Here is a 25,448-nt window from a genome sequence, read left to right on the forward strand (position 1 = left end):
CACAAGACCTCAACCAATTGAGAGAAGAAAAAAACAACATTTGACACGATCAAAGGTAGGGGCCGCACATAACTGCAATATCGATCCTAATGGAAGTGGGGTCTTAAAGACAATTATGATAATACAGAAATGTGTATTTTTACAGTCAAATATTTAAAGTATTATGTAAACATATGTTTAAATCTAGAATTAAAGAGACACTAAGCACCAAAAGCAGTGAGATTGTAAAGCCACAATCTGTACAATAAAATAATTTCATTAAGCTAAAAGTTGTTTTGGTGTTTAGAGTATCCCTATAATATATTTATTATATATGATACAATGGCTAAGCATTTTATTTTAATTTCAGATTGGTTTTCATTGATTTTAACTTTTAAATAAGACTTGCAGTTGGAGGGAAATAAAAGTATTTTAATTAAGAGATGGTCCGCTGTAAAGAAATTATCTGACTTTCTAATGGCTTTAAAAATGGGAACACAGGTATATGCGGTTAAGTGAAACAAAAAAGAAAGAAAACCACACACCAAAACTGGCTATGCGTTTTCTGGATTTTTCACTTGTGATTCGCCAAGTTTAAACTAAATTTAGCACAATTACAAAGTTTGTATGCAATAGTATTTTGTAGGGGGTGACTGTTCTTTAGTGAAGATCTAGAACACATTGTGATGCTCAAGTCAAATTAACATGAAATGTAAGTGATAAATGAGAAATCCTCAACTTCCTTAATAATATTAGAAATCAAATTAAAAAAGTAAAAAGCTAGAAATCAAATGTGTAAATGTTTACAAGGAATATTCAACTTTCCAGGCATAACTAGGAAATGCAGAAATAAAAATGAGAGACATCATGGACACTGTCTATAAATAAACATCAATATATTAAATGGGTCTGTGAGTGAAATTACATATTTATTACCAGCTTTATAAACTGTGTTAAAGTTACAGTATCCATGATATCATGTTCATGCTTAACTTATGTACATGAAATAAATGAATGTATTTACCTGTATCCAAACGCTTTACAGGGGACTCCTCATCTGCTTCTGAAGCTGCACACGTGCTCCGCGATCTTTTCCTTGGCTGCAGGAGTGTCTCCAACCTTGGAAGGACTACAGACAAAAAGGTTTTGGTCCCTAGCTGTGGAGAAGTTGGCTGAGTTTCAGCGTTCTTTGCAGGCTTTTGGGGGCTTACACTTTTTGATTTGCGGAAGAGAATGGATGTACGTCTGTTTACATCAGCTGATGATTCCGCTACTTCAGAATCTGACGACTCAGTGAGATTACTGTCCTTAAGTAAATGTTCTGGATTGTGTCCATTTAGCATTTCATTCTGGACAGTGGTACTATGTAATTCATTATCAAATGTGACTCTTTTGTAAAGTTTACTTTGCTCGGGATTGAGTTCTATTGGTTTGAGGGTTGGTGGTTCTGAATTAGTCTCCGAGTTTGAAGGTAGAGGTAATGCATCAGATGGTTCAAGTTTAGGGGGAGATTTATCTCCTGAAAAAATTATAAATAAAAGTGCCATTTTTGAAAACTGTATTACTTAAAAAAAATAAATCTACGCAACAAATCTAAACTATAAAAGTTATGTATTTCTTAAACAGACAGATACGAAACTTAAATGTAAGCTTAAATTCCAATTCTAGCATTAACAGGTTTAGTGTATCCTCTTTATGTAGGAATTCTTAAACAAAACCCTATACAAAATATTCATTAAGGATATGTGTTTAGTGAAAGCACTATTTAGTCCAATGCATTCCCCCAAAAATGTTTTAACATTTAATTGTATGATTATTGCAGTTCTACCCCTAACATTGTACAGCAGTGGTTGGTGGAAACAGAGTGCAAATTTTAAATATTCCTAAGTAGGCATCTTTCCAGTTTGGAGAGTGTGTACCGGATTATAAAAGAATGGCAAATAGACATGGTGATGTTTACATCTAAAAGATGAGCTGTCAAAGGATGTTATCTAAAACCCAAGTATATAAACCGCAATCTTTTCGGTTCAGTACAACTATAGAGTTGTGTTTCAAAGAACGGTTACTTTTTAACTTTAAAGGGGCAAGATTTAAAATAATACAGGGAGTCGCAACACTTCCCACAGAATTAAGAGGCAAGCTATTCACCATCAGTAGCTCATGCCTTGTCATAGCAAGTTTTCATATGTAATAATTGGGAAGGGATTTCATATTCAGATTCGTATAAATTACTGACTCAGTGCTGCAACAGTAAAACTCTCAGATCCCACTACAGCACTTGGTAGCACTGAGGGGGGTTGCAGAGAATGGTAAATGTAATTCTCCATAACTCAGAGTTTATAATCCCTCAATGCAGGTTCATGCTATACAGTATGTAAGCACCAATTCATTCTTTGTAACCACTAAGCAGGATACAGGATAAAACCACAGCCATACATCCTCAAATGTGCTCTCCTCTCTTCTTTGTAGTTAGCAATTGAATTAGTGTTCACAAGTAAAGGGTTAGGGGGAAAAGAAAGATGAACTGCTCAAAATGTTTGGGTTTTAGTTTGGTATAATGTGTGTGACATTAAAGGAGCACTATAGGGTCAGGAACACAAACATAGGTCTGACCCTATAGTGCTAAACCCACCATCTAGCCCCGTTGGCCCGCTCTTGCCTCCCTAAATATAGTAAAATCCTACATGTGTTCAAGCCTGAAGCTGCTGGCTCTGCCCCATGTCTGCCTCAGAATAGCAAGCTGTCTGCTGACATCATCAGAAGTGTTGTTCTGAGCCAATCACAATGCTTCCCCACAGTATTGACAGACTGGGACTTATTTTGATTCTCCAGAGTCATGTGCCCTGATAAAGTATAGGATCATGAAGACACAGCCTAAACCTGCTGCTGTGTATTAGCTTTTCTGCTAGACAGTTAATTTGTACGGCACTCCCATAAAGCCCCAGTGCATAGAGATGGCTTCCTGAAAAGTCTGCACAAAAAGCATTGCTTAATAAGAGGAATAAGAGGAATAGCAGATACTAGTAGTGCATGCCATTTTGTTGAGTTACATGATTTGCTACAAACTGCCATGCATGAATCAGCGAGAGGGATGACCGTTTCATGACTGTCCCATGTCTCATGCCGATTAAAAGGACATGCATGACTTCTACAATTATTTTATTAAACCAGCAAGCAAATACTTTTAAACAAATATACAAACCAAAAGAAAGCAAGAAAAAAACAAAAAAAAAAACACCTTTCAAGAGTGTGCAATAAATGTTTATAAACATACTATAAACTTGGCCAGATTGCATTGATGGACATGCTTCTTGGGTAGTGGAGTTTTTTCTGTCTCCACCCACCTCAGTTGCATACAAGTCCACTAATGACAAAAATAGGGCATCAATGTGCAGCAATAGGAGAGAGAAACCAGACAGCGGAGCCTGCTCTGTATGATCACACTGATCAGACTTCCTCTATTCTTCCCCTGTCAAGAGTGTTGAGTGTGAAAAGACCTTCCAGCTGTATGTTTAAATCTGTCAGACATTCCCAATGCACTTTTCCAGCATTCCTAGGGATAGGACACCGATTGGTTACATTAGTGTTCCCCCCATGGAGTTGGTGTGGAAAGCATAAGAAGAAACAGGTAAATATGATGAAAAAATAATAATTAGAAAAAAAAAAATTCAGCCTGCAGAGTATGGCAACTGTCTTGCTAAAAGCTAAAGCTTTTGAATGAGCCAGTTGTCGCAAACTGATGTATGTTCCTTTAACATTTTGCATTTCTGCAAGTATGATCAAAATGGATATAGATAGTAACATAGTTCAGAATGTTACTAAGTTTCGATAATGATCAGCTAATCAATAAACACTAAGAAACAAGTAGATTTGAAATATGGGTGGTGTGTGTTAGGAGGCAAGTTGTAAATCTTATGGCTGCTTGGACCATAAGTGTACCACATACACTTCAAAATTAGTTTTAAAATTATAATTATCTATGAGGATCTCAGGCAAGGAAGCGAAGCCAGACACAGAGAGCAGAGTGCTGTGTGATTTGTATAACCAACGCTATAGTCCTTTATTGATTAGATAAAAGCACAGACATGCTTAAGTAAATTTTCTTATAAAGTATGCAAAATTTACTTAACCCCTTAAGGACCAAACTTCTGGAATAAAAGGGAATCATGACAGGTCATGTGTCCTTAAGGGGTTAAAGTGACAACAAAATAGACAGCCTTCAGTGTGCTCAAAAGAGCTCTAAAAAGAAATAAAGGGCTGGTGAGGGGACCCACCACTAATTTTATGGACCAAACCAGGTTTCAAAAGCAATAGAATAGAAGTATAATATGGAATATAAAAACAAACCAGTAAGGAACTATTGCAAAGACTTAATGAAAAGAAGCACCTAAAAAGCCTAGCATGGTACAAGAAGAAATTATACTCAAAGCTGAAGAACAAACCGTTACACTGCCCTAGGAAGGCAATGTCACTGGGAAGACGAATGTGTGATTTCCTCAAGTACTTGTATTAATTTAACGACCCAATTGTACGTTTGATTTACAAAAAGCAGATTTGCAGAAAAAGGAATTCTAAATAATTGTTGAAGGTCCCTAATGCCTTAATGGGTAAAACTAGAAGACTCGACCATATGGTATTCATTCATATGGTAAGAAAAGAAATGGGAACAATGAGATGCCAGGGAACAGCTTCTAAACACAGGCCTCTTATTACTGAAGAACAAAAAAATACAATACTTTAACAGGTTCACAGAGATAATGTGTGCTGGGAGCTACACAATGAATACACTTTAGGCCACAGAAAATCCTAATAATTCACACAGGACTCTTTTTGATCCCAGTTGTCTTCAAATTACCATGAAGACTTTAGAGCATTTGCCACACAATATGCTCACCACTCAAAGGCTACAAATAAGATCTTATACTAATGAAATAAAGACGTGAAAAGTAAAAACTCTGCAATATGCTTATAGCCTTTAATTATATGAAGCATAATCTAATCGGTGGAGGTGTCATTGCAAAAGTAACACAAAGAAAAAAAAATAAAGAGGAGAAAAAAAAAAAAATTCTAGAAATTAAAAAAAAAAAAAAAAAAAGATGCCTACAGAGCAAATGCCTATTAGTGGCAAGAATTGTAACGTCCAAGACGTATTTCTCTATAATACATTTCCAGGACAATTAGGGATAGCCATGTTGCATGACTTTTAAATATGAATATATATTTTTATTTAAAAAAAAAAAACACAAAAAAAAAAAAAGCGCTGTCTGGTGTAATGTTTAATTGCACTAAACATGGTGAAGATCATTTAACAGACTTTACACCCAGTGCATATAGAATCCACACATAGCCAGGCAGCATTTCAAGAAGAATTTGCCCTTTGTTTTGTCACATGCTATTGCAGTTCACTGGGGTGAACCAAGTACCTAATGTGAGATTTTTTTAGAACAAGGAGTAGAACGAAGAGTCAACTTTCAGTAAACTATTGGGTTGTATACGAAAATCTTGTGACAGTACCTCTTTCAAGCCATAACCAACATAATTCACAACAAACCAGGGAATAACTTGGCAATGTTACGTTCTGCAATGTGACTGGTATTGACTTTACAAGGCAACAATCGGTAAAATAAGCAAAATTACAAAATAGGACGATAAATGAAACACATTCTGCCGTTCATTTATGTTGCCATGATAAATGGCCATGTACTTTCCATGTCAGAAAACAAAGAGAGGTGTAATCTAGGAATACAAGACAAAATAGAAGGTTATACTAGATTGGAGACTAAGCTGAATTCAGCACAAAAAATGCTAACAAAAATTATTTTATTTTTTAAATAAGGAAGGTTATGATTGAACTTTTCTACTGTAATCTTAACAGCAGGAACAAACAAAATCTTAATTCAACCAAAAAAAAGTCATAAAGTCTGATTAGTTGGACCAACATCTTGGACAAATAAAGCCATGCTGCAGAAACTAGAATGGTTAACAAGCTTATGGTAGCAAAGAACATTTTACAGGGGAGAGAAAAAAAAAAAAAGCATTGTTATCGGTCAAATAGCTCCTCGAAGAAACAAGTACCACATCTCAGTACATAAAAAAGCAGCCAAGTAAATGTGGATTGCTGTAAAATCCCACTACAGTGCATAAAATCATTAACCAGGATTCAAATGCTATGACTAAGTTTTTAAGATCTAGTTCAGGATGTTACCAAATTTCGATAATCAGCCAACATTAAAAACTAAGAAACAAGATTTTGAAATATGGGCAGGGTGAGGAGGCAAGTTGCAAATCTTACGGCTGCTTGAACCATAAACATATGCACGCACCCTTCAAAATTAGCTTTCAATATTCGAGAAGTTTGTTTTATGCAAAGCCTTTTATACATTATACTTAAAAGTATGATATGGAAAACTCGTTTACACAGGTTGAACACCAAATTTAGAGAAGCAAAACCTATTAATCACATGACTTGCACATCGCTACTTTAGGGGACCTTACTGGCTTTTTGGCAATGTTAACATGAAAGGGTTAGATTCATATTTTGTATTAGTATTCACTGTTCTTGCAAGACAGCCATGCCTACTAATTAGGATAGTGTTGTATTGACGCCGATAACATGCATAGCTCAAGCATCTTCTGTCCCTGCCCACACTCCAATATAGAGTTTGCTCATCATTTGTCAGCAGCTTGCTTTGATATGTCAGAGGGAGAACAGCACTCCTGGTAAGCTTTGGAAGAACTATTTCCTGCTTTGACTGACCAACACTTCTGAACCAGTAAGAGCCTACTATTCAAGAAAGTACTTTGAGAGTTTAGCAAGAATTCTTAGGCTATTAAGTTTAATTTCTATCATGTTGAACCCTCTGTGCCAACATTAACAAGCTCAAACCTTTTTCTTTACATTTTGCAGAATTTTCTTTTTGCGCAACTGTGCCTTTTGTAATCTCCCTGATAAAATGTACAGTATGTGTAAAAAGCTTATAGCACCAGCAACTTGGCTTTTGACCCAGGGCTTTCAGTTTTAAGCAGCCCTCCTAATGATTCAGATATACAGCTGTACTACAGTTTGCAGCTATTAGCCTTAAATAGCATCTTTAGTGATTCAGACAAAAGAGGAGGTTATCTCATCCTTCCTCTGAAATACAATTCAAGTAAAAAAAAAACAAAAACACAACTTTCTCTTTACACGGAGTTCATCATATATTGAACCATTTATAGAGTAAATTGTTACAAATAGCACCAATTCCAGCTTTGGAGCCACTATAGAAACATTTATACCTAAACATGAAAACTATGTATATAACAGGGCTTGAAAGTCCCACAAGCGAGTTAAAAGTCAGGCCTGGCAGGTAGAAATTTACCCCTGGTGACTATACCAAGGACCCTCCAGTAACTTTTAAAGCCAGGCTACTGGCACAGGAGTTTAAATTGCAAGTCCTATTGTATACACTAGCATTCTACACACCTGGACAATCTGATTGATGACTGATAAAAGAAGTAAAAAACTAAATGAAAAATAGTCTATTAAAAAGGAATATATGAAAAAAATTATTACTTCTTTAGCTATTTTACAATTTTTCAGAGCTCTCATATTCTTGGATTACACTATATCCAATTGATATCCTTTTTCTAGGACCAAAACCTCTCTCTCTTCAGACTTTGGTCTCTTCTTTTTTCAAAGTAAATCAGGAATTGTGGAGAACCGCAAAGAGAATTGCAAGCTTTAGATCAATAGTAAAGTTGAAAAGGATTTCCAATTTTGCTATGCTTGCCTAACATTTGCATTCTCCACAAATTCCTGGTTAGAGTATATAAAGCAGTTATTGTCCCTAGGTAAATTAATCCCACGGAAGTGAAGAAAGAAGCCAGAGTTATGGTTACCTTTTATAAGTTTATCTAAAAGAAGCCAACACATGTTTAGGCGACAGATCCACGTTAACCTACACAAACCACACACATTGTAAATTTCTAAATTTCCTTACCATCCTCTTCGCCATCATTTTCCATTATAGATCCATTCTCCTCTTCAAAGCTTCCGATACCCGATTCTATTTGGGGAGGTTGGACATGTTGTTGAGACAGCATCTGACGTACATTATTGATCTCCTTTTTCAACAACTTTAATCGTTTACTTCTTGATCCACTGGATTTCATAGCAAAGGTCAGATCTAGTTTTTCTAGAAGCTCTTTCAGTTGCTCCTCTAAAGACATGTTCACTCTGTTTTCCGGGTTCAGTAGTTTATCAACTGCATAAACACAAACAGAGGCTTAATACATGCTTTGTAGAGGGAGGAGAGAAACAATTATTGGCTACATTATCTGCATTCATGGCTGCAAAGCCAACAATCCACATTAGCACTGTTGACTATTAGCACCTAGGGAAAGGACACTGTTAAGGATACACAAAATATATTTTTCTTTGCAGGCGTAGGCAAGGTTAAGTGGACAATTAAGCACAACATCAAGTGCAATTACTCAAACAGGTTTCATTAAGGCACACTTCAACCAACCAAATTAATGCTACAAACAAAAAAAATAATAATAGAGGAAATATTGGTGGCCATTTGTGATCTGCTCCGAAAGAGAACACCAGGCAAGAACTGATCAACATATGTTGTCACCTAAGTATCTACAATGGGAATATATATATATATATATATATATATATACACATACACACACACAGGTATTTAGATCTAATCTACTGTCTCAACAGTTCAACAAGTACTTTTACAACCAACTTTTACATTAGGGGTTTTTAAGTATTGTGATAGATAGATATATATAATTTGAATGGTTTATAAAGGTTTATAAAATAGGGTAAAATATATATATATATATATATATATATATATATATATATATATATATATATATATATATTTTCCCAGTATTCTTTTCTTGTTTACTTATCTTTATATTTTAAAAAATATTTATTTTGGAACTGCGAAAAATAAAATTAAAAGTAGAAATCAACACCTATTAATCCTGCTACTAGACAGCGCCATCTTAGCTTCCCGTGAGTTATTGTTACAATCTTTGTTCTTTGACACCGGCAGTCCGTATAAATCAAGTACGCAGTGATAAGAAAAAAACGTATTTCTCCTCTTCATCTGCAACATTTGCCTTGTCTGAACTATATAGGATATTTGCTAAATCTTATAGGTTTTATAAAGGATGGGGGAGGCTGGGGTAAATCTTATACATTTTAAACAGATTTGCACTTCAAATGGTATCACAAATGGTCTATACTGGCAACAGATGCTCTGGTGACCCATGACCTGTGCTTTCACAAGAAAACAGGACATCAGAGAGGTAGTATGGCAGCGGTGGATAAAAAAAATAAAAAATAAATAAATAAATAAAAATTAAAAAAAAAAAAACTTCTGGGCACAAATAGTACAGTGAAGAAAAAAAAAAAAAATCTTTCAGAGTACAATTAGATTTCGACTAATTGAATTCAGGGAGGAAAAGAAACAACCCAAAAATGTGTTAGGCTTGCTAACAGGAACATGCAACTTACCATCTTCCCATGTAAATTGTGGTGGTGGTTCAATTTTTGGTCTTTCAGGTAAATGCATCCCCGTTTCATCATCAAAACCAACAGCATTTGCTTCACGTCTAGCCTGTCTCAGTAACACCCCACCTTGATCTCGTAACCTCACTGCAGCCCTGAAAAACATGGTGTCCTTGGCATTGTATTTCATGCAGTTCTCAATAATTAAGTTGAAATCTTCTTCAAACTCATTCAGATTCTTGTATCTTTGATCTTCTAGATGTCTCTTCATGGTAGTGAAGTCCATGGGATGCTTAATGTGATCCAAGTAATCTGGAACCTGGGAGGAACATTTTCAGGGTAAGTTAATTGTGAATAAATCAATGTACTGGGGGTATTTCTTTATTCCTCACTGCCCTGCAGTTTGACTGCATTAACCCCTTAAGGACCAAACTTCTGGAATAAAAGGGAAACATGACATGTCATGTGTCCTTAAGGGGTTAAAGAAAGACCCCAAACCCGTAAAGAGCTTGCTGTCTAAAGCGGTCAGTAGAATGTCTCTTGTTTTACACTTTATAAGAGTGCCAATTTCTCCTGAAATCTTTTCTAGTGTGTATGGGTTGCTCCCCCAAATCCCCGTTGTCAAACAAAACAATTGCTCTCAATGCTTCCACTATATGAAGCCCTGCAATTTTAAAGGGACTCTATAGTCACCATATAAAAGCAAGAAAGACAGGTCCCCCAGCCTTCCTTCTTGCTTTTATATGAACTTTCATTCATTAAAAAAAAAAAATCGGTGTTTTTATATTAAAAACTTACCTCCGTTCCAGCGCCGAGCTCCCCGCTAGGCCGCGCCCCCTTTTTCGTCAAAATGACGAAATCGCGGGGCCCAATGGGACGGCTTCGCGCTGGACCAATCGCGTTCTTCATAGAGCGGCATTGAATGCCGCCCTATGAAGAACCTGAGCGCTTTACCGCGCATGTGCGCGGAATGCGCGTTCGCGAGCTGAGCTGTCTGACTGACAGCTCAGCTCGCTTTCTAAAATTATCAATAATAATTTAGGGCCCCCACCCGCCCTGTGCGGCGGGTGGGGGCCCTAAAATTATCAATGAGGGGGGGGACCTACTGCCCCCCCCCCGGCCCCCACCCCTGTGCGGCGGGTGGGGGCCCTAAAATTATCAATGAGGGGGGGACCTACTGTCCCCCCCCGGCCCCCACCCCTGTGCGGCGGGTGGGGGCCCTAAAATTATCAATGAGGGGGGGGGACCTACTGTCCCCCCCCGGCCCCCACCCCTGTGCGGCGGGTGGGGGCCCTAAAATTATCAATGAGGGGGGGGACCTACTGTCCCCCCCCCGGCCCCCACCCCTGTGCGGCGGGTGGGGGCCCTAAAATTATCAATGAGGGGGGGACCTACTGTCCCCCCCCGGCCCCCACCCCTGAGCGGCGGGTGGGGGCCCTACAATTATCAATGAGGGGGGGGACCTACTGCCCCCCCCCGGCCCCCACCCCTGAGCGGCGGGTGGGGGCCCTAAAATGATCAGTAAGGGGGGGGGACCTACTGTCCCCCCCCCCGGCCCCCACCCCTGTGCGGCGGGTGGGGGCCCTAAAATGATCAGTAAGGGGGGGGACCTACTGTCCCCCCCCCCCCCGGCCCCCACCCCTGAGCGGCGGGTGGGGGCCCTACAATTATCAATGAGGGGGGGGACCTACTGCCCCCCCCCGGCCCCCACCCCTGAGCGGCGGGTGGGGGCCCTAAAATGATCAATAAGGGGGGGGACCTACTGTCCCCCCCCCGGCCCCCACCCCTGTGCGGCGGGTGGGGGCCCTAAAATTATCAATAAGGGGGGGGGGGACCTACTGTCCCCCCCCCCGGCCCCCACCCCTGAGCGGCGGGTGGGGGCCCTAAAATTATCAATAAGGGGGGGGACCTACTGTCCCCCCCCCCCGGCCCCCACCCCTGAGCGGCGGGTGGGGGCCCTAAAATTATCAATAAGGGGGGGGGGGCCTACTGTCCCCCCCCCCCCCCCCCCCCGGCCCCCACCCCTGAGCGGCGGGTGGGGGCCCTAAAATTATCAATAAGGGGGGGGGACCTATTGTCCCCCCCCGGCCCCCACCCCTGAGCGGTGGGTGGGGGCCCTAAATACAAAGGGGGGGGGGACCCTAGTTAACCCTCCCCCCCCCCCCAAAAAAAATATCTCCCTACCTACCCCCCTCACCCTAAAAATAATGAGGGGGGACCATTAACTAAAAACCTGTAAAAAAATGAGATAAAATCAACTTACCATTCGATGTTTTCTTTCTTCTAAAATCTTCTTTCTTCAGCCCCAAAAAAGGCCAAATAAAAATCCATAATAACCGACGCAATTAAAAAAAAAAAAAAAAAACCGAGCGCAAAAAAAAATAATCCATCTTCACCCATGGAGGGCTCCGCGCAGACTGAGCTCCGCAGGGCGGGGGAAGGCTTATAAAGCCTTGCCCCGCCCTGCAATTAGGCTAAGAACACTCTGATTGGTGGGTTTAAGCCAATCAGAGTGCTCTTTGTCATTTTACAAGCGTGGGAAAGTTCTTTGGAATTTTCCCACGCTTGTAAAATGACACAGAGCACTGTGATTGGATGGATTTCAAGCCATCCAATCACAGTGCTCTGTGTCATTTTACAAGCGTGGGAAAGTTCTTTGGAATTTTCCCACGCTTGTAAAATGACAAAGAGCACTGTGATTGGATGGATTTCAAGCCATCCAATCACCGTGCTCTGTGTCATTTTACAAGCGTGGGAAAGTTCTTTGGAATTTTCCCACGCTTGTAAAATGACACAGAGCAATGTGATTGGATGGCTTGAAATCCATCCAATCACAGTGCTCTGCGTCATTTTACAAGCGTGGGAAAATTCCAAAGAACTTTCCCACGCTTGTAAAATGACAAAGAGCACTCTGATTGGCTTAAACCCACCAATCAGAGTGTTCTTAGCCTAATTGCAGGGCGGGGCAAGGCTTTATAAGCCTTCCCCCGCCCTGCGGAGCTCAGTCTGCGCGGAGCCCTCCATGGGTGAAGATGGATTATTTTTTTTGCGCTCGGGTTTTTTTTTTTTTTTTTTTATTGCGTCGGTTATTATGGATTTTTATTTGGCCTTTTTTGGGGCTGAAGAAAGAAGATTTTAGAAGAAAGAAAACATCGAATGGTAAGTTGTTTTTATCTTATTTTTTTTTTCTTTACAGGTTTTTAGTTAAAGGGTCCCCCCTCATTATTTTTAGGGTGAGGGGGTAGGTAGGGAGATAAGTTTTTTTTTTTTTTGGGGGGGGGGGGGGGGAGAGGGTTAACTAGGGTCCCCACCCCCTTTGTATTTAGGGCCCCCACCCACCGCTCAGGGGTGGGGGCCGGGGGGGGACAATAGGTCCCCCCCTATTGATAATTTTAGGGCCCCCACCCACCGCTCAGGGGTGGGGGCTGGGGGGGGGGCAGTAGGTCCCCCCCCTTATTGTGAATTTTAGGGCCCCCACCCGCCGCACAGGGGTGGGGGCCGGGGGGGGACAGTAGGTCCCCCCCCCTATTGTGAATTTTAGGGCCCCCACCCACCGCTCAGGGGTGGGGGCCGGGGGGGGGGGCAGTAGGCCCCCCCCCCCCTTATTGTGAATTTTAGGGCCCCCACCCGCCGCACAGGGGTGGGGGCCGGGGGGGGGCAGTATGTCCCCCCCCTTATTTTTTATTTTAAGGCCCCCACCCACCGCACAGGGGTGGGGGCCGGGGGGGGACAATAGGTCCCCCCTTATTGATAATTTTAGTGCCCCCACCCGCCGCACAGGGGTGGGGGCCGGGGGGGCAGTATGTGCCACCCTTATTTTTAGGGCCCCCACTCACCGCTCAGGGGTGGGGGCCGGGGGGGGGGGGGGGGGGAGGAGAGTAGGTCCGTCCCCCCCCTCCCTTCAACCACTATTGTGGCCGGACAGCATCCCTGTGGGTTCGGGCTTCAGCTGTCAGCTGAAGCCACGCCCACAGCAGTGCTGACAGGCTGTCAGCACACAAAGCGCGTTCACAGTGCTTTGTGTGCTGATAGCCCGTCTGATGCATTCACCCAGAATGCATCGGACGAGAGGCCTTTTTAGGGCCTCTGAACTCGGAAGTCCCTCTGGTGGCCGTCTGATTGACTGCAACAAGAGGTGTTCCAAGCTTCCAATGTAAACACTGCATTTTCTCAGAAAATACAGTGCTTACAAGAAAAAGGCTCCGGGTAGCTGTAGCACTCACCTAAACAACCTCATTAAGCTGAAGTTGTTCAGGTGACTATAGTGTCCCTTTAAATAGATTATTTATAATACAGAAGTGTCATTTTAGGGATGGTGTTTTTTTTCCAATGTTTATACACTATAAAATGCATTCCTCATAAATAGGCTTCTACTGGTACAATGCAGCTCTGTAATATGTGGCATTCCTATGCTGCAAAAGGGAAATTAAATCAAGGTGTAGTTTGCCTTGGGTATATATTGACCGACTATACTGTCTGCAACCTATTTCTACATGCTGCAGGGAAGCATTTTATATCCTGTCCAAAAGTTTACATAAGTGATGTGCACCCAGAAAACGTGGCAGGCCTATTTGCAACACAAGGCACCGGAATAGTAAAAAAATAAAAAGCACTTCACCTCTGTGAGATTTACAGGATGAGCGAATATCCGAGCCTGATCTTTCTCCTGCAGTTGTTCAAGAAGGGAGCGTAGCAGGACCGTCAGCGGTGTTAGCTGGAGCTCCATAGCTACCTGTTCAACTTTAACCTAAAAATACCCACAATAAAGAATACGGTCAGTCAACCTTCATACATAATTAACAGAAAGCTAATAAAAGACAATGTCAGACAATGAACATGTGGTTTTATTCATCTAGCAGTAAGACGTACTTTTTTATTTTCTTCTTGAAATATAATATTCATATTTTAAAATGTTGAAGTCTTTCAGAATTCTAAAAGCCTCATATCTTCAACTATAGACTGAAACGATCATAGTACTTAGTGCTTCCTAAAGGAACACTAAAGCATTAGGAATACAACCTGTATTCCTAATTCTTTAGTGTCCCTGTCCTCCTGTTTAGCCCCAATTTTTTTTATAAAAAAATATTTTATTTAAGTTTTTCCAGCATTACTGCTTCTCTCTCATGGTCTTCTCACTCATTAGGCCAATCCAATCTGAGCGACCAGTATATAATCAAAAAGCACTCAGATCCCCCCAAAACAGCCGAATCGCCACCGGGGTAAATTTCTGACCGGCCGCACACATGGTCCTATGCACAAAACAGTTCCAGGGCGTTTGGTGCTTTTGCCGGTCAACTTCGAGAGTTCCACGTAAAAGAAATACCGAAAGCACACTCTGGCTTGTTGGTAGCGCTTGTTCGACGGGTTCATATGAAGAAACCTACCGAATGGCGCTCTCCTGACATGTGTGGGGAAGAAGCAGACGTTCAAAGTTCAGCGATATTCGGGAGTTTTAGTGTCTGATTTGAGTTCCATGTAATCGACGCTCAAACACCGCTGCCTGCAATCTCGCGAACAAGTGTTTGTGCATATGAATGGTGGCCACCCAGCAGCACAATTAGAACACATGATGATAGAAGTGTCAGGAGAGGTTAGCAAGCACAGAGGTGGTCCGCAGTTTGTGAGTTGGTTCGGTTCCCGAACAGAATAAATAAATCCCACAAACCAAGTCTTTTTTATGAGCCGATTCCATGGCCCATAGTCCTGGAGCAGGAGGCTGGCTAGCAGGTCGTTGTGGCAAACGATCAGACCAAAGGGCGTTCGTCACAGTAACTATAGAATAGAATTCAATTCACAGTATATATAGAAACATTGTTGGGGGAGGGTTGTCCTAAATAAAATGGTATTAACAAAAAGTATAACATTACCTGTTCACGTTTTAGCTTTTCCCGTTTTCGTATGAGTTCAATTAATAACCTCGCTCTTTCAAGATCATGCCTTAACCGTTGCCAATATTTTAATTTATTTTTCAAGGACTGTACTTCTTCATCATCTTCCCTCTAGGAAAATCCAGTGTTACAGAATGTGTTATTGTTTTAAGAATGCCTTTTTACAAAATGCTAGTCAGAAGAACATTTACCAAAAGACAAGTTCAAGCTAAATTCAGTCGGCAAAACTGTAAAATTCACATGGAAAGCTTCCAATATCTGAGCAGCAGGAACTCTCAGTATATTTACACTAGATACAGACTGGCAGTAATAAAGCACAAACACAAGACAAACATTAATGTCCTGGCTAATTAGAGCTACATTCTCCATGCTATAATTTTGTTACAATTACATTATGCTGAGAGTGATGGGGGACTATTGTTGCAGTAGTTTATCAAAGTAAGCAAAACTTGTGTAAGGCCAAATCTAATGAGAAAAGTAAATATCAACCAGCACGTGGGACAAATGAAAATTTTAGATCACAGCTGGTGTAACAGTTTAATGAAATGCTTTAATATCCATCTCACAGATATATGTAATTAATTTGTAGAGATGTGTGGAAATTCTGACTCAAGATATTACATGTATGAGTAAAAAAAAATTTTTTAACTATGTTTTAACTCGTATATGCCTAATTGAAGCATAATTCACACTACTATCAAAAACGTGTTTGTGTATAAAATGATCACGTAGAGCAGGGGTGGGGAGCCTTTGGCCCTCCAGAGGTTTTGGACTACAACTCCCATAATGCTCTTACAGCCATAATGCTGGCAAAGCATCAAGGGAGATGTAGTCCAAAACATCTGGAGGGCCAAAGGTTCCCCACCCCTGACGTAGAGGCTTCTGCTGTAACAGAATTGTCCCTCTCTGTGAGATAGAGGTATAATAAATTTAAAAGCATAAGTCTAGCTTTCTAGGCAAGATATCACGCTGGCCCACCTGAGCTCTGCAAAGACAGGCCCAGCACCAGAGCAAATTTTATTTCTTTACAAGATTTTAACTTTAAAAGCAAAGTTTTGTGTTTGTATAATAACTTGCCACAATAATGTTGCCAAAGAAGATACGAATAGCAGAAATTATAATTTTGTGAATGAAAGTTAAAATGAAAGCACATCAGCGGATAGTTCTCAAAGTGTTTTGAAATGTAATTGTTAAATTCCTTCATTGTTTTGATCATATTTATTAAGAGGTGGGAGTGAAAGAACACTTTCCTGTATGAAAAAGTGGTGGAAAAATTCAAATTGTGTGTGGTCGAAAATAGGACAAGATAGAAAGAAAGAAAAAAAAAAGCAGTAAAGGTGAGGAAAGGGGGGGAGGTAGACTTCAAAAATTGCACCAAAAAATGATCCTTACACGTGTCACCAAATTTGGAACATTTTTGTAAAACTTTATTGACAAGATGACCAGGGGCAGGCAACCTTCAGCACTCCAGATGTTGTGGACTACATTTGTCATTATTTGCTAGCATTATGGGAGATGTAGTCAAACAAAATCTGGAGTACAAAAAGTTGCCTGGTGTAGCAGAAGCTGTCAGATTCAATTAATAAAGTATGAATTACTAGGAACTCAAAGTGAATTCAAATTTTAGAACAAAATAGCTACACTGAAAACAAGGTTACTTGAAAGATTAAAGTTAAACTTGACTGTTCTGGCCTATGATATGAAGTCTATGTATTATCTTAGAATTCACACTAATCAGATATAGTATTCTTAAAAATAAATCTACAAGTTAGACGGATTACCAGTCTCCTTTATTAACCTACTGCAATTTAGCATTGACAGAAAATGCAACAGACAATGGCCTTGATTTAATTTGTTTGAATAAGCATAACAAATGATCACAATCTGTTACAAAAAATATTTTCAAATGATTTATCTACAAAAATTCCCAGTGACTTTAATGGTGATCCTGTACATAAATCATTTGAAAAATGTTTTTCTAGCAAATAGTGATCATTTGAAAAGCTTTTCCAAAAATATAAGAATGTAGCCCATATCAACAAGGGTAAAATAAGATTTGCTTTACCTGTTGTATATTTCTCTGTGACTGTAAACTGGACTGTAGCCGTCTCAATAAGGGAATGCCATTCCTTGACATGCGTTTCAGCAGCCAATAGCTGTGCACTCTCTCAATGAACTGTTTCTTCCGTTGAATAGACACCTGGTTCATTATTTTGTTAACTCTGAAATATGTAAACACAGATTTAAACACTGAAAACAAGACTGATTTCAGGAATACAGTTACCAAGCACATTTAAAGTGAATCTGTCATATTTTAATGTATTCATTTTGCCCTGCTTCAGTGGGTGTTACACTTGCTGTAAGACACAGCTCTGTAATATACGCCCCTGTTTGAGAAGCACAGATTTACTTCTCATAACAGGTTAAAAGTCCCCAACATTTTATGCTTGATTTGATGTATATAAAAAAAAATGTGTTCATTCTCTCCATTCTCAGATTGCCTGTGCAGGTTGCTCACACACGGCCTGACCCCCTCCTATGTCCCAGCAGACATTAATTTGCCGTACGCTAAATTCAAGCGAGACTCCTAGAGAAAGGGGTTCCCTGATGGCAGACATGCAGAGTACAGCCTCCTAATTTCTGTGCCAGTGTACAGACCGAATAAGGAGAGGTTTTAGGGTTTGTTTAGTGGTTTTTTGTTTTTTTTTTTTTTTAGAGGAAAAACTTTAAAATTAAGAATTTCCTTTCTATGAAAGCAATTTCCAATTTTGCAATATGAATTAGTTGCCAAGTTCACAGTTTCAGCAAATAGTGCTTTGTGATGAAACGCCATACCTAGGGAAAAGCCTGCCCCCTCCCCCATCAGTCCTTCACCTTATCTCATAACCATTAAGAATATCCTTAAAATTCAACTTCTTAGGAAGGCCTAAGGCTTGATACATTTTGTTTGAATCTAGGAGCCAGCAAAAAATGTTAGAGACTTTATTTTTTTATTTTTTAACTAAAAGCTTTATTTTCAACAACAAAATTACAATTCTTAAAATTAACACTATAGTCACCAGAACCACTTCAGCTTAATGTAGTGGTACTGGTGTCTATAACCTGTCCCTGCAGTCTTTTCAGTGCAAACACTACTTAGCAACATCTCAGGTGACAGTCACTCATACTGCCTCTAAAGTGCTTCTTATCTCAGTGCTGCACAGTGTGCAGCACCTACATTCAGCGTCTACACATTCTGCATGGAAGCGCTTGAATCAATGTACCTCTATGAGAAGATGCTGATCAGCGCAGCATTTTGCCACACATGTGCAATAGCCTCCCACAATGATTTCCTATGGATATCATCAAGCTTGATTACTTCAGCCATGTAGGCAGGGCCAGCCACGGACATGCCAACACGTTGTGGGAATAAAGTGAGTAAAAACAACACTCTCATTCTTTAGGCCGGTAACCCTTAACAGACACACTCACAAATTATTTTGTTTTAATTCAATTTAAGTCCACCAAGCATCCCTAGCTTTGGGGGAGGTAGAATGGATCTCTTTCCCTGGTGTCCAGCGGGGATCCTTTCACTGGGGTCCAGTCTGGTTGCAGTAATCTTCAACCACATTTTGCTCTGCTCCCTCATGTGCCATGAGATCATTTCCGTCTCCCGGCTTTAATGCAGGGCACACAAGAGAGTAGAGCAAGAAGACCAGCAAGATTACAACTCCCTCGCTAGCCGCCCGTCTAGGAGGGAACAGTCTGGCAAATATTCAGGTGCTGGGACAAAATTCCTAGTCGTCATGGCGACCTGGCGCTTGGGATTTGTTAAGCCCTGGCCTAAGGTCCCTCTGAGTAATTTTCATTCCTTTAGCCGTCTGTCCTCTGCAATAACATTAGTGTCTCCTTAGTCCACTCTACTATTCAACGACTACCAGAAAATAACTATTTCTGTAGAATGTATAGGAACAAAAACATCTACTTGTTGTCGGAGTCAGATACCATTTGGAAAAGGAAAATTATGCACACAGCCTCATACTGAACCACCAATAACTGGTGAGCAACCTACAGCTGAAAGTTCCCAACAATCCCCTGGTCAGGTTCTAATAAAACAAATATGGAGTTCCAAAAAAACACTATCCTGCCCTAAACAGCATCTATATTACCAAAAGAAAGCGAAAAGCACAAACAAAACTGCTGTCCATTTATATTCACTTGTGCGAGAGACTTGTCATTCATTCATTAAGCGCCACACAAATTCTACCGAGAGCAATGGAAGACCAAGGAGATCATAGCCAGTTTCTGGATTCTGCACGAGGCAAATCAACAGCAGTCTTCTCTAAGAGGAATAAGCATTTCTAACACATTTTAAGTCTTTATCAACGTCACTTTAAAGCATAACATTGCACAGAAGCAAAATAATAACTGCTAATTAACTTCCCATTACATAAAAGTAATCAATTCAGGAACTAAAAATAAAAAATACTTGACACTGAAGAAGTAACTGTACTTTATTTTAATAAGCCAGTCATCCCTCACAGCAAATTAATAACCAATGCAAGTGAGCACACTGGGCATCTTTTGAACATGATGGCACACCTCTCCCTAGTAAACACATTAGCATGAAACACGTCAGCATTATAAAAACTGTGCCAACAAATTTGTCATGGCTACGGTTGAAGAAAAACATTATTTTAATGGAAAAGCATATTTCCCAGCCTCCTCCTGCTTTCAGTAAAAACTGATACAGATGGTAGTTAGACAAGCTACTTGTAAGGGATGTAATCACTGAATAGGGAATTCAGACCAACTGAATAAATAAATAAAAAAAAATACATTAGAACCATAGAATAGCATTTTAATGCGGAGTAACTACATTTTGTGCCGGAATCCCTACTTTTGTGTTTGGGGTGGGGGGTTGTGGGAATGGGACACTATAGGCACCCAAACCATTGTGTCTATGTCTAATGTCCCTCTCAGTTTAACCATGTAATGTAAAAACACTTCTGTTTACCAGGAAGGGCAATGTTTACATTGTAGGGTTTAAATGCATCCAGCAGGTGACAGCAACTGGAGGCACTTCCTCTGAAATAGCAGAAGAAACACTGCCATTTCTATTAGGGTGTCTCACACAGGTTATCTGATTGGCACTAAAAAGCACTAAAAAGAAAGAGCATTGGGGACCTACAGCACAGGTTTAATACTTGCTGGAGAGTACAATGTTTAGTATAAAATTCATCTGATTTATTTAGATGTGATCAGAATGATTTACAATGAGATGTATTTGTATGTAAATATATTGTCACTGTATTTATTTATTTTTGCCTAATCTGGGATGCACTTATCTTCCCCTCCGGAGAGCAGTCCTAGTGACCCGAAATTAACCTGAAAAAGGTGTATAAAACATCTAATGCATCTTACATTTATGTGGTGAATATTATGTTAAGAGCCTTAATAATAAGAAGATATATTAATTATACAATGCTAAAATGTATAATCCAACTGATATATTGTATAAAGCTACAGTCTGATAATAGAAAGTGCATACTTGGCAATATAATTATTTTGTAACAAAGCTTTACATTTTTTTGTAACCAAGGTTTTCAAGGCAAGCAGGTGGGACAAAAAACAGTGTATGCCAAGTCTGCCAAGACCCTAAAAGATCACTATAGGGTCAGGAACACAAACATGTATTCCTGACCCTATAGTGAAAACCCACCATTTAGGTGGCTTGCCCCCCACTCTCATAGCTCCCTCAGAATAGGTTAAAACTCCCCTTATTTTCAGCTCTCCACGGGTCCACCAGCGCAGGCCCCACCCCCTTGATGACAAAATTGACGATTTTAGCCAATCCAATGCATTCCCATGAGAAAAGCATTGGATTGGCTAAAATCATCAATGGTCGGGGCCAAGCACCGTTTTGGCCAATCATCACCTCCTCATAGAGATGCATTGAATCAATGCATCTCTATGAGGAAAATTCAGTGTCCCCATGCAGAGCGTGGGGATGCTGTACAGCAGGGCTGCCTAATGTGCAGCCCCGAGCCAGGAAGCCCTTCCAGTGGCCATCTGAGGAGTGGCCACTTGGAGGTGTCCCTAAGGGCAATGTAAACACTGTCTTTTCTCTGAAAAGGCAGTGTTTACATGAAAATGCCTGAAGGGCGCTATTCTAATCACCTGAACAACTACATTAAGCTGTAGTTGTTCTGGTGACTATAGTGTCCCTTTAAAATTTAACGGATATCATGTATATATTCAAGATCTTAAAAGGGACACTATAGGCACCAAGACCACTTCAGCTCATTAACAAGTAGTCGAGGTGCAGTGTCCCAGTCCCCTAAAGGGACACTATATTCACCAGAACAACTACAGCTTATTGTATTTGTTCTGGTGAGTGAAATCATTCCCTTCAGGCTTTTTGCCCTAAACACAGTCTTTTCGGAGAAAATGCAGTGTTTACATTACAGCCTAGTGATACCTCCATTGGCCACTCCTCAAATGGCTGCTAGAGGAGCTTCCTCACTGTGCAGCACTGCCACTCAAGGTCTCCACTCTCTCCATGCAGACACTGAACTTTTCTCATAGAGATGCATTGAAACAATTCATCTTTATGAGGAGATGTGAATTGGTCAAGGCTGTGTTTGACTCGTGCTGGCTCTGCCTCTGATCTGCCTCCTTTACAGTCTCAGCCAATCCTCAGCATTGTGATTGGCTCAGACCACCACTTCTGATGATGTGAGGAGACAGCAGGCAGAGGCAGCAGCTGAACACACAAATTCAAGTAATATTTTACTATATTTATGGAGGAAAGAAGGGGGCCAGATGGTGGTTTACATGTACATGTACATCTACTAGACCGCCACTAAAGAGACTTCCGGGTGGCTTACGTGAATTTTGGTCGCCTGACGCTGGACATCCTCACATCATGCATGAGGAAATCTAGCCACCCAAAACCCATAGAAAAGCATTACACAATTGCTTTCCTATATGTTTTCTTTAACCATTTCTGCACCCTGGGGGAGGGGGCTTTGTTTTCCTAGCACTAAAGTTTCCCATTAATGTGTATGCTCTCAGAACCATTGCAATAAAGACATGACCATATACCAGCTTCTGACTGGTTCATTGGTTCATTTTGGATAACATTTGTAATGCAAATGGTGAGTTCTATTGGATAATCAATCCCTTGAACAAAAGCGGTCTTGGGGCAGAAAATATTGTTACTTTGCTGGGACAGTGAGTGCTACAGTATTCAATTAATTTGTCCCTTTGTATCAGTTAGGTATAAATGGGTTTGCTTTTTGGGGTTTCTTCTTCTGTCTATCTGGTATCCTAAAGAAACCTATATAATATATTTTTTTCCCTTAATCCCGTTCTGGAATTTTATATGAAATTTGTCCAGGATAACCTACGTCTTTTTTTTTTGTTTTGTTGTTTACTGTCCTCGTGGTAGATTTTAACATTTTATTTTTTAACAAGTTAGAATACTGTGAACAGAGAGAATTGTGAATTTAGCCTCTAGCGTAGAATAATATTTTTTTTTTCTTGATATTCATTGAATCAAGCAACATGCACAGTTGTTGTGGCTTTATTCTTCATGACCATGGTATAGCAAGATGTTTCATATAACCCAGCCAGATCAATCTAAAGATTAAAGGAACACTCCAAAAACCTAAAGCACCTCACGCATAAAAGAAAACATGTCCTCTTTTTCATTTTTCAAAAGGTGCAGATTCCAACCGGTATGATTACAGTTATATGTTTTTGTTTTTAGAAAAATATATATTTTCTTAAGTTAAATCTTCCCCTCCCAACTTGCAGTATTTTCCTGTTAGCTACAGTATAAGATCTGTGTTACCAAATATACAAGTAGTCTGTGGTATAAGAGTTAGACATGCTGTACAGCAAAGTATTCTGGACATTGTAGTTCAGCTATTTGCTTTTTATCGTAAAAAGCGGTCAATTAAACTACAAGTCCCTACACACTGCTTTACTCCCATATATTGTATGTCTTGTAATTTATGTGATGAGCTTCTGTCATAGAAATTTAACCCCTTAAGGACACGTGACATGTCATGATTCCCTTTTATTCCAGATGTTTGGTCCTTAAGGGGTTAAAGGTGCATCAATATTGGCCAAGTAATTGTCTGACCTGGGCAGAAGGTGCACACCCTGAAACATATACACAGCTACTGACATTTTAAGGCACACTTTCTGGGAAACAAACTTAGTCCTAGTTTATAATAGTAGAATGTATTCCTAGTCTGTATTCACTAAACTTAACTGTAGTAAATTTGATAACAAGCTGCAATATTTGAGCAACAATAGTACATTTTTGACAGCATGGTCCAACTTCGGTATAATTTATTTCAGCCTGAATTTGACGTAAGGTTTTCAACTCACTACAATTGGTTGTTTAGAGAATAAACCTGTTTTGTTCTCTAGTTTTGACTAAAAGCCAGAACTGGAAAACAACACAAAGTGAGACATTTAAATTCAAAGAGTACTATTACCAATTTTACTCCTTACCTCTGAGGTGGAATATCTGGTACGTTGACTGTGGGTACAATTGCACAAGCTTCTGTTTCTTCTTCTTCTTTCTTCATTTTCTTTGCTCTTTTCCTAAGTTTGGAAGTTGACCGTACTGTCCGATCACTACCCTTTCTACAGATGCCATTTTTCGAATCTGGCTCTTCGTATATATTTAATGGCCTTCTCACACACCCTGAAGGTGTATGAGCATCGCAATAAGCAGTCTTTTTAACAGAAAATGTTGTGATACTTCCGTTGACTTCTTTCACAGGTTCCATTTTCATGTAAAGTCCAGCTTTCTGAGCACAAGTCACATGGAAAGCAACGTAACAGTTTGCCTTATGGCACTGGATGCAGGCACCAGCACCTTTTTGCTTACAGAGGTAACAAGTTAGTTTCCACCTTGCTGGGGGAATGTTGCTTACACCATCGATAGGTTCAATAAAAACTGTATTTGCAAATCCAACCTCTGGGATCCACAAAGCACAAACAACATGTCCCCAGCGATCGTCATCAGTCTTTTTGAAGGCACCTCCCTTGTTTGGGCACAGCACGCAATCAATAGGCATATTACGAGACTGCAGACAATGTCTACAAAGCCACTGTCCCTCAGGTATGTATGGCACTCCATAACATTCCTGATGTACAGCTAAATTACACATATCACAAAACAAAATAACATTACTGTTTTGACATTCCCCATCCATGCAGATACAACAAACTGCGTCCTCATCAATTAATGACTGCTGGTCACCTTGTTTTTGATTTTCACAGTATGATTCTTTCTCAAATCTGTCCATAAGGAATTCAAATATGTCTTGGGAAACTACCGAGAGTCCATCGCTTTTGCGTCTCTCATTTATTATTTCCAGCCATGCGTAATCTTCTTCATCCATGTCATATTCCACTTCTTTGTCCAGTTCTTCCGCAGACTTTTCTTGAAACTTGTAGTAGGTTGCAGGCCTGTTGGGAGCAGATGGAGGGCTGCATTCTATGACACGTACTTTAGGCTCAGGGAGAACACTTGTGGCAGCATGTCCATGTGCTGTTGGAAGAACTTCACTTTTCTTTTTGCCGTTACTAGCTTTATGCCTTTTTGACCGAAGACAAACCTGTGGTGGCTGTTCACTGTTTTCTTTATTGCTGTTACATTCTGTCATTTCTTGAGCAGTGAGATCATCATCAGAAATAATGTCTAATGCATCAAAAATACTAATTCTGTGCAGACGACCCTCTATTTCTATTTCAACCATTCTCTGGGCTTGTGCATATGTCAAGGTTTCCCGAGTGGGGGAATGTTTAATACTACACGGAGATGTAGATGTCCTGGGTGGTGCAGAAACTCTGTGCCAGCGTCCTTTACGCCTCATTTTTGGTGACCTAAAAGAGAAAATAGATAAATAAATACAAAGACAAGATAAATTAAGCAAAACAAAAGATCCATAACACGCATAAGGCACAGGGAGAGCAACAGAAACTAAAACAGGTTCCCAAGTTCGGAAGTCTGGTTTAGCTGGGCACAAACACACTATTGCGGCCAAGAATTTAAAGGATCA

General features: G+C 40.2%; 1 protein-coding gene across 1 annotated transcript in view; it reads right to left on the reverse strand.

Annotated features, from left to right (window-relative positions):
• BRD1 (bromodomain containing 1) overlaps positions 1–25,448 on the reverse strand; it is a 47,294-nt gene that overhangs the window by 15,786 nt on the left and 6,060 nt on the right. Inside the window, exons 2-8 of the mRNA XM_063446794.1 lie at positions 23,890–25,272; positions 17,447–17,603; positions 15,361–15,492; positions 14,112–14,240; positions 9,500–9,812; positions 7,959–8,222; positions 1,004–1,498 (exon numbers count right to left, since the gene is read on the reverse strand). Coding sequence (XP_063302864.1) covers positions 1,004–1,498; positions 7,959–8,222; positions 9,500–9,812; positions 14,112–14,240; positions 15,361–15,492; positions 17,447–17,603; positions 23,890–25,262 — 2,863 coding nt within the window. The 5' untranslated portion in view covers positions 25,263–25,272. The remainder of the gene's footprint in view (positions 1–1,003; positions 1,499–7,958; positions 8,223–9,499; positions 9,813–14,111; positions 14,241–15,360; positions 15,493–17,446; positions 17,604–23,889; positions 25,273–25,448) is intronic.

The sequence above is a fragment of the Pelobates fuscus genome, chromosome 3 (assembly GCF_036172605.1).
Source record: "Pelobates fuscus isolate aPelFus1 chromosome 3, aPelFus1.pri, whole genome shotgun sequence".
Lineage (NCBI taxonomy): Eukaryota > Metazoa > Chordata > Amphibia > Anura > Pelobatidae > Pelobates > Pelobates fuscus.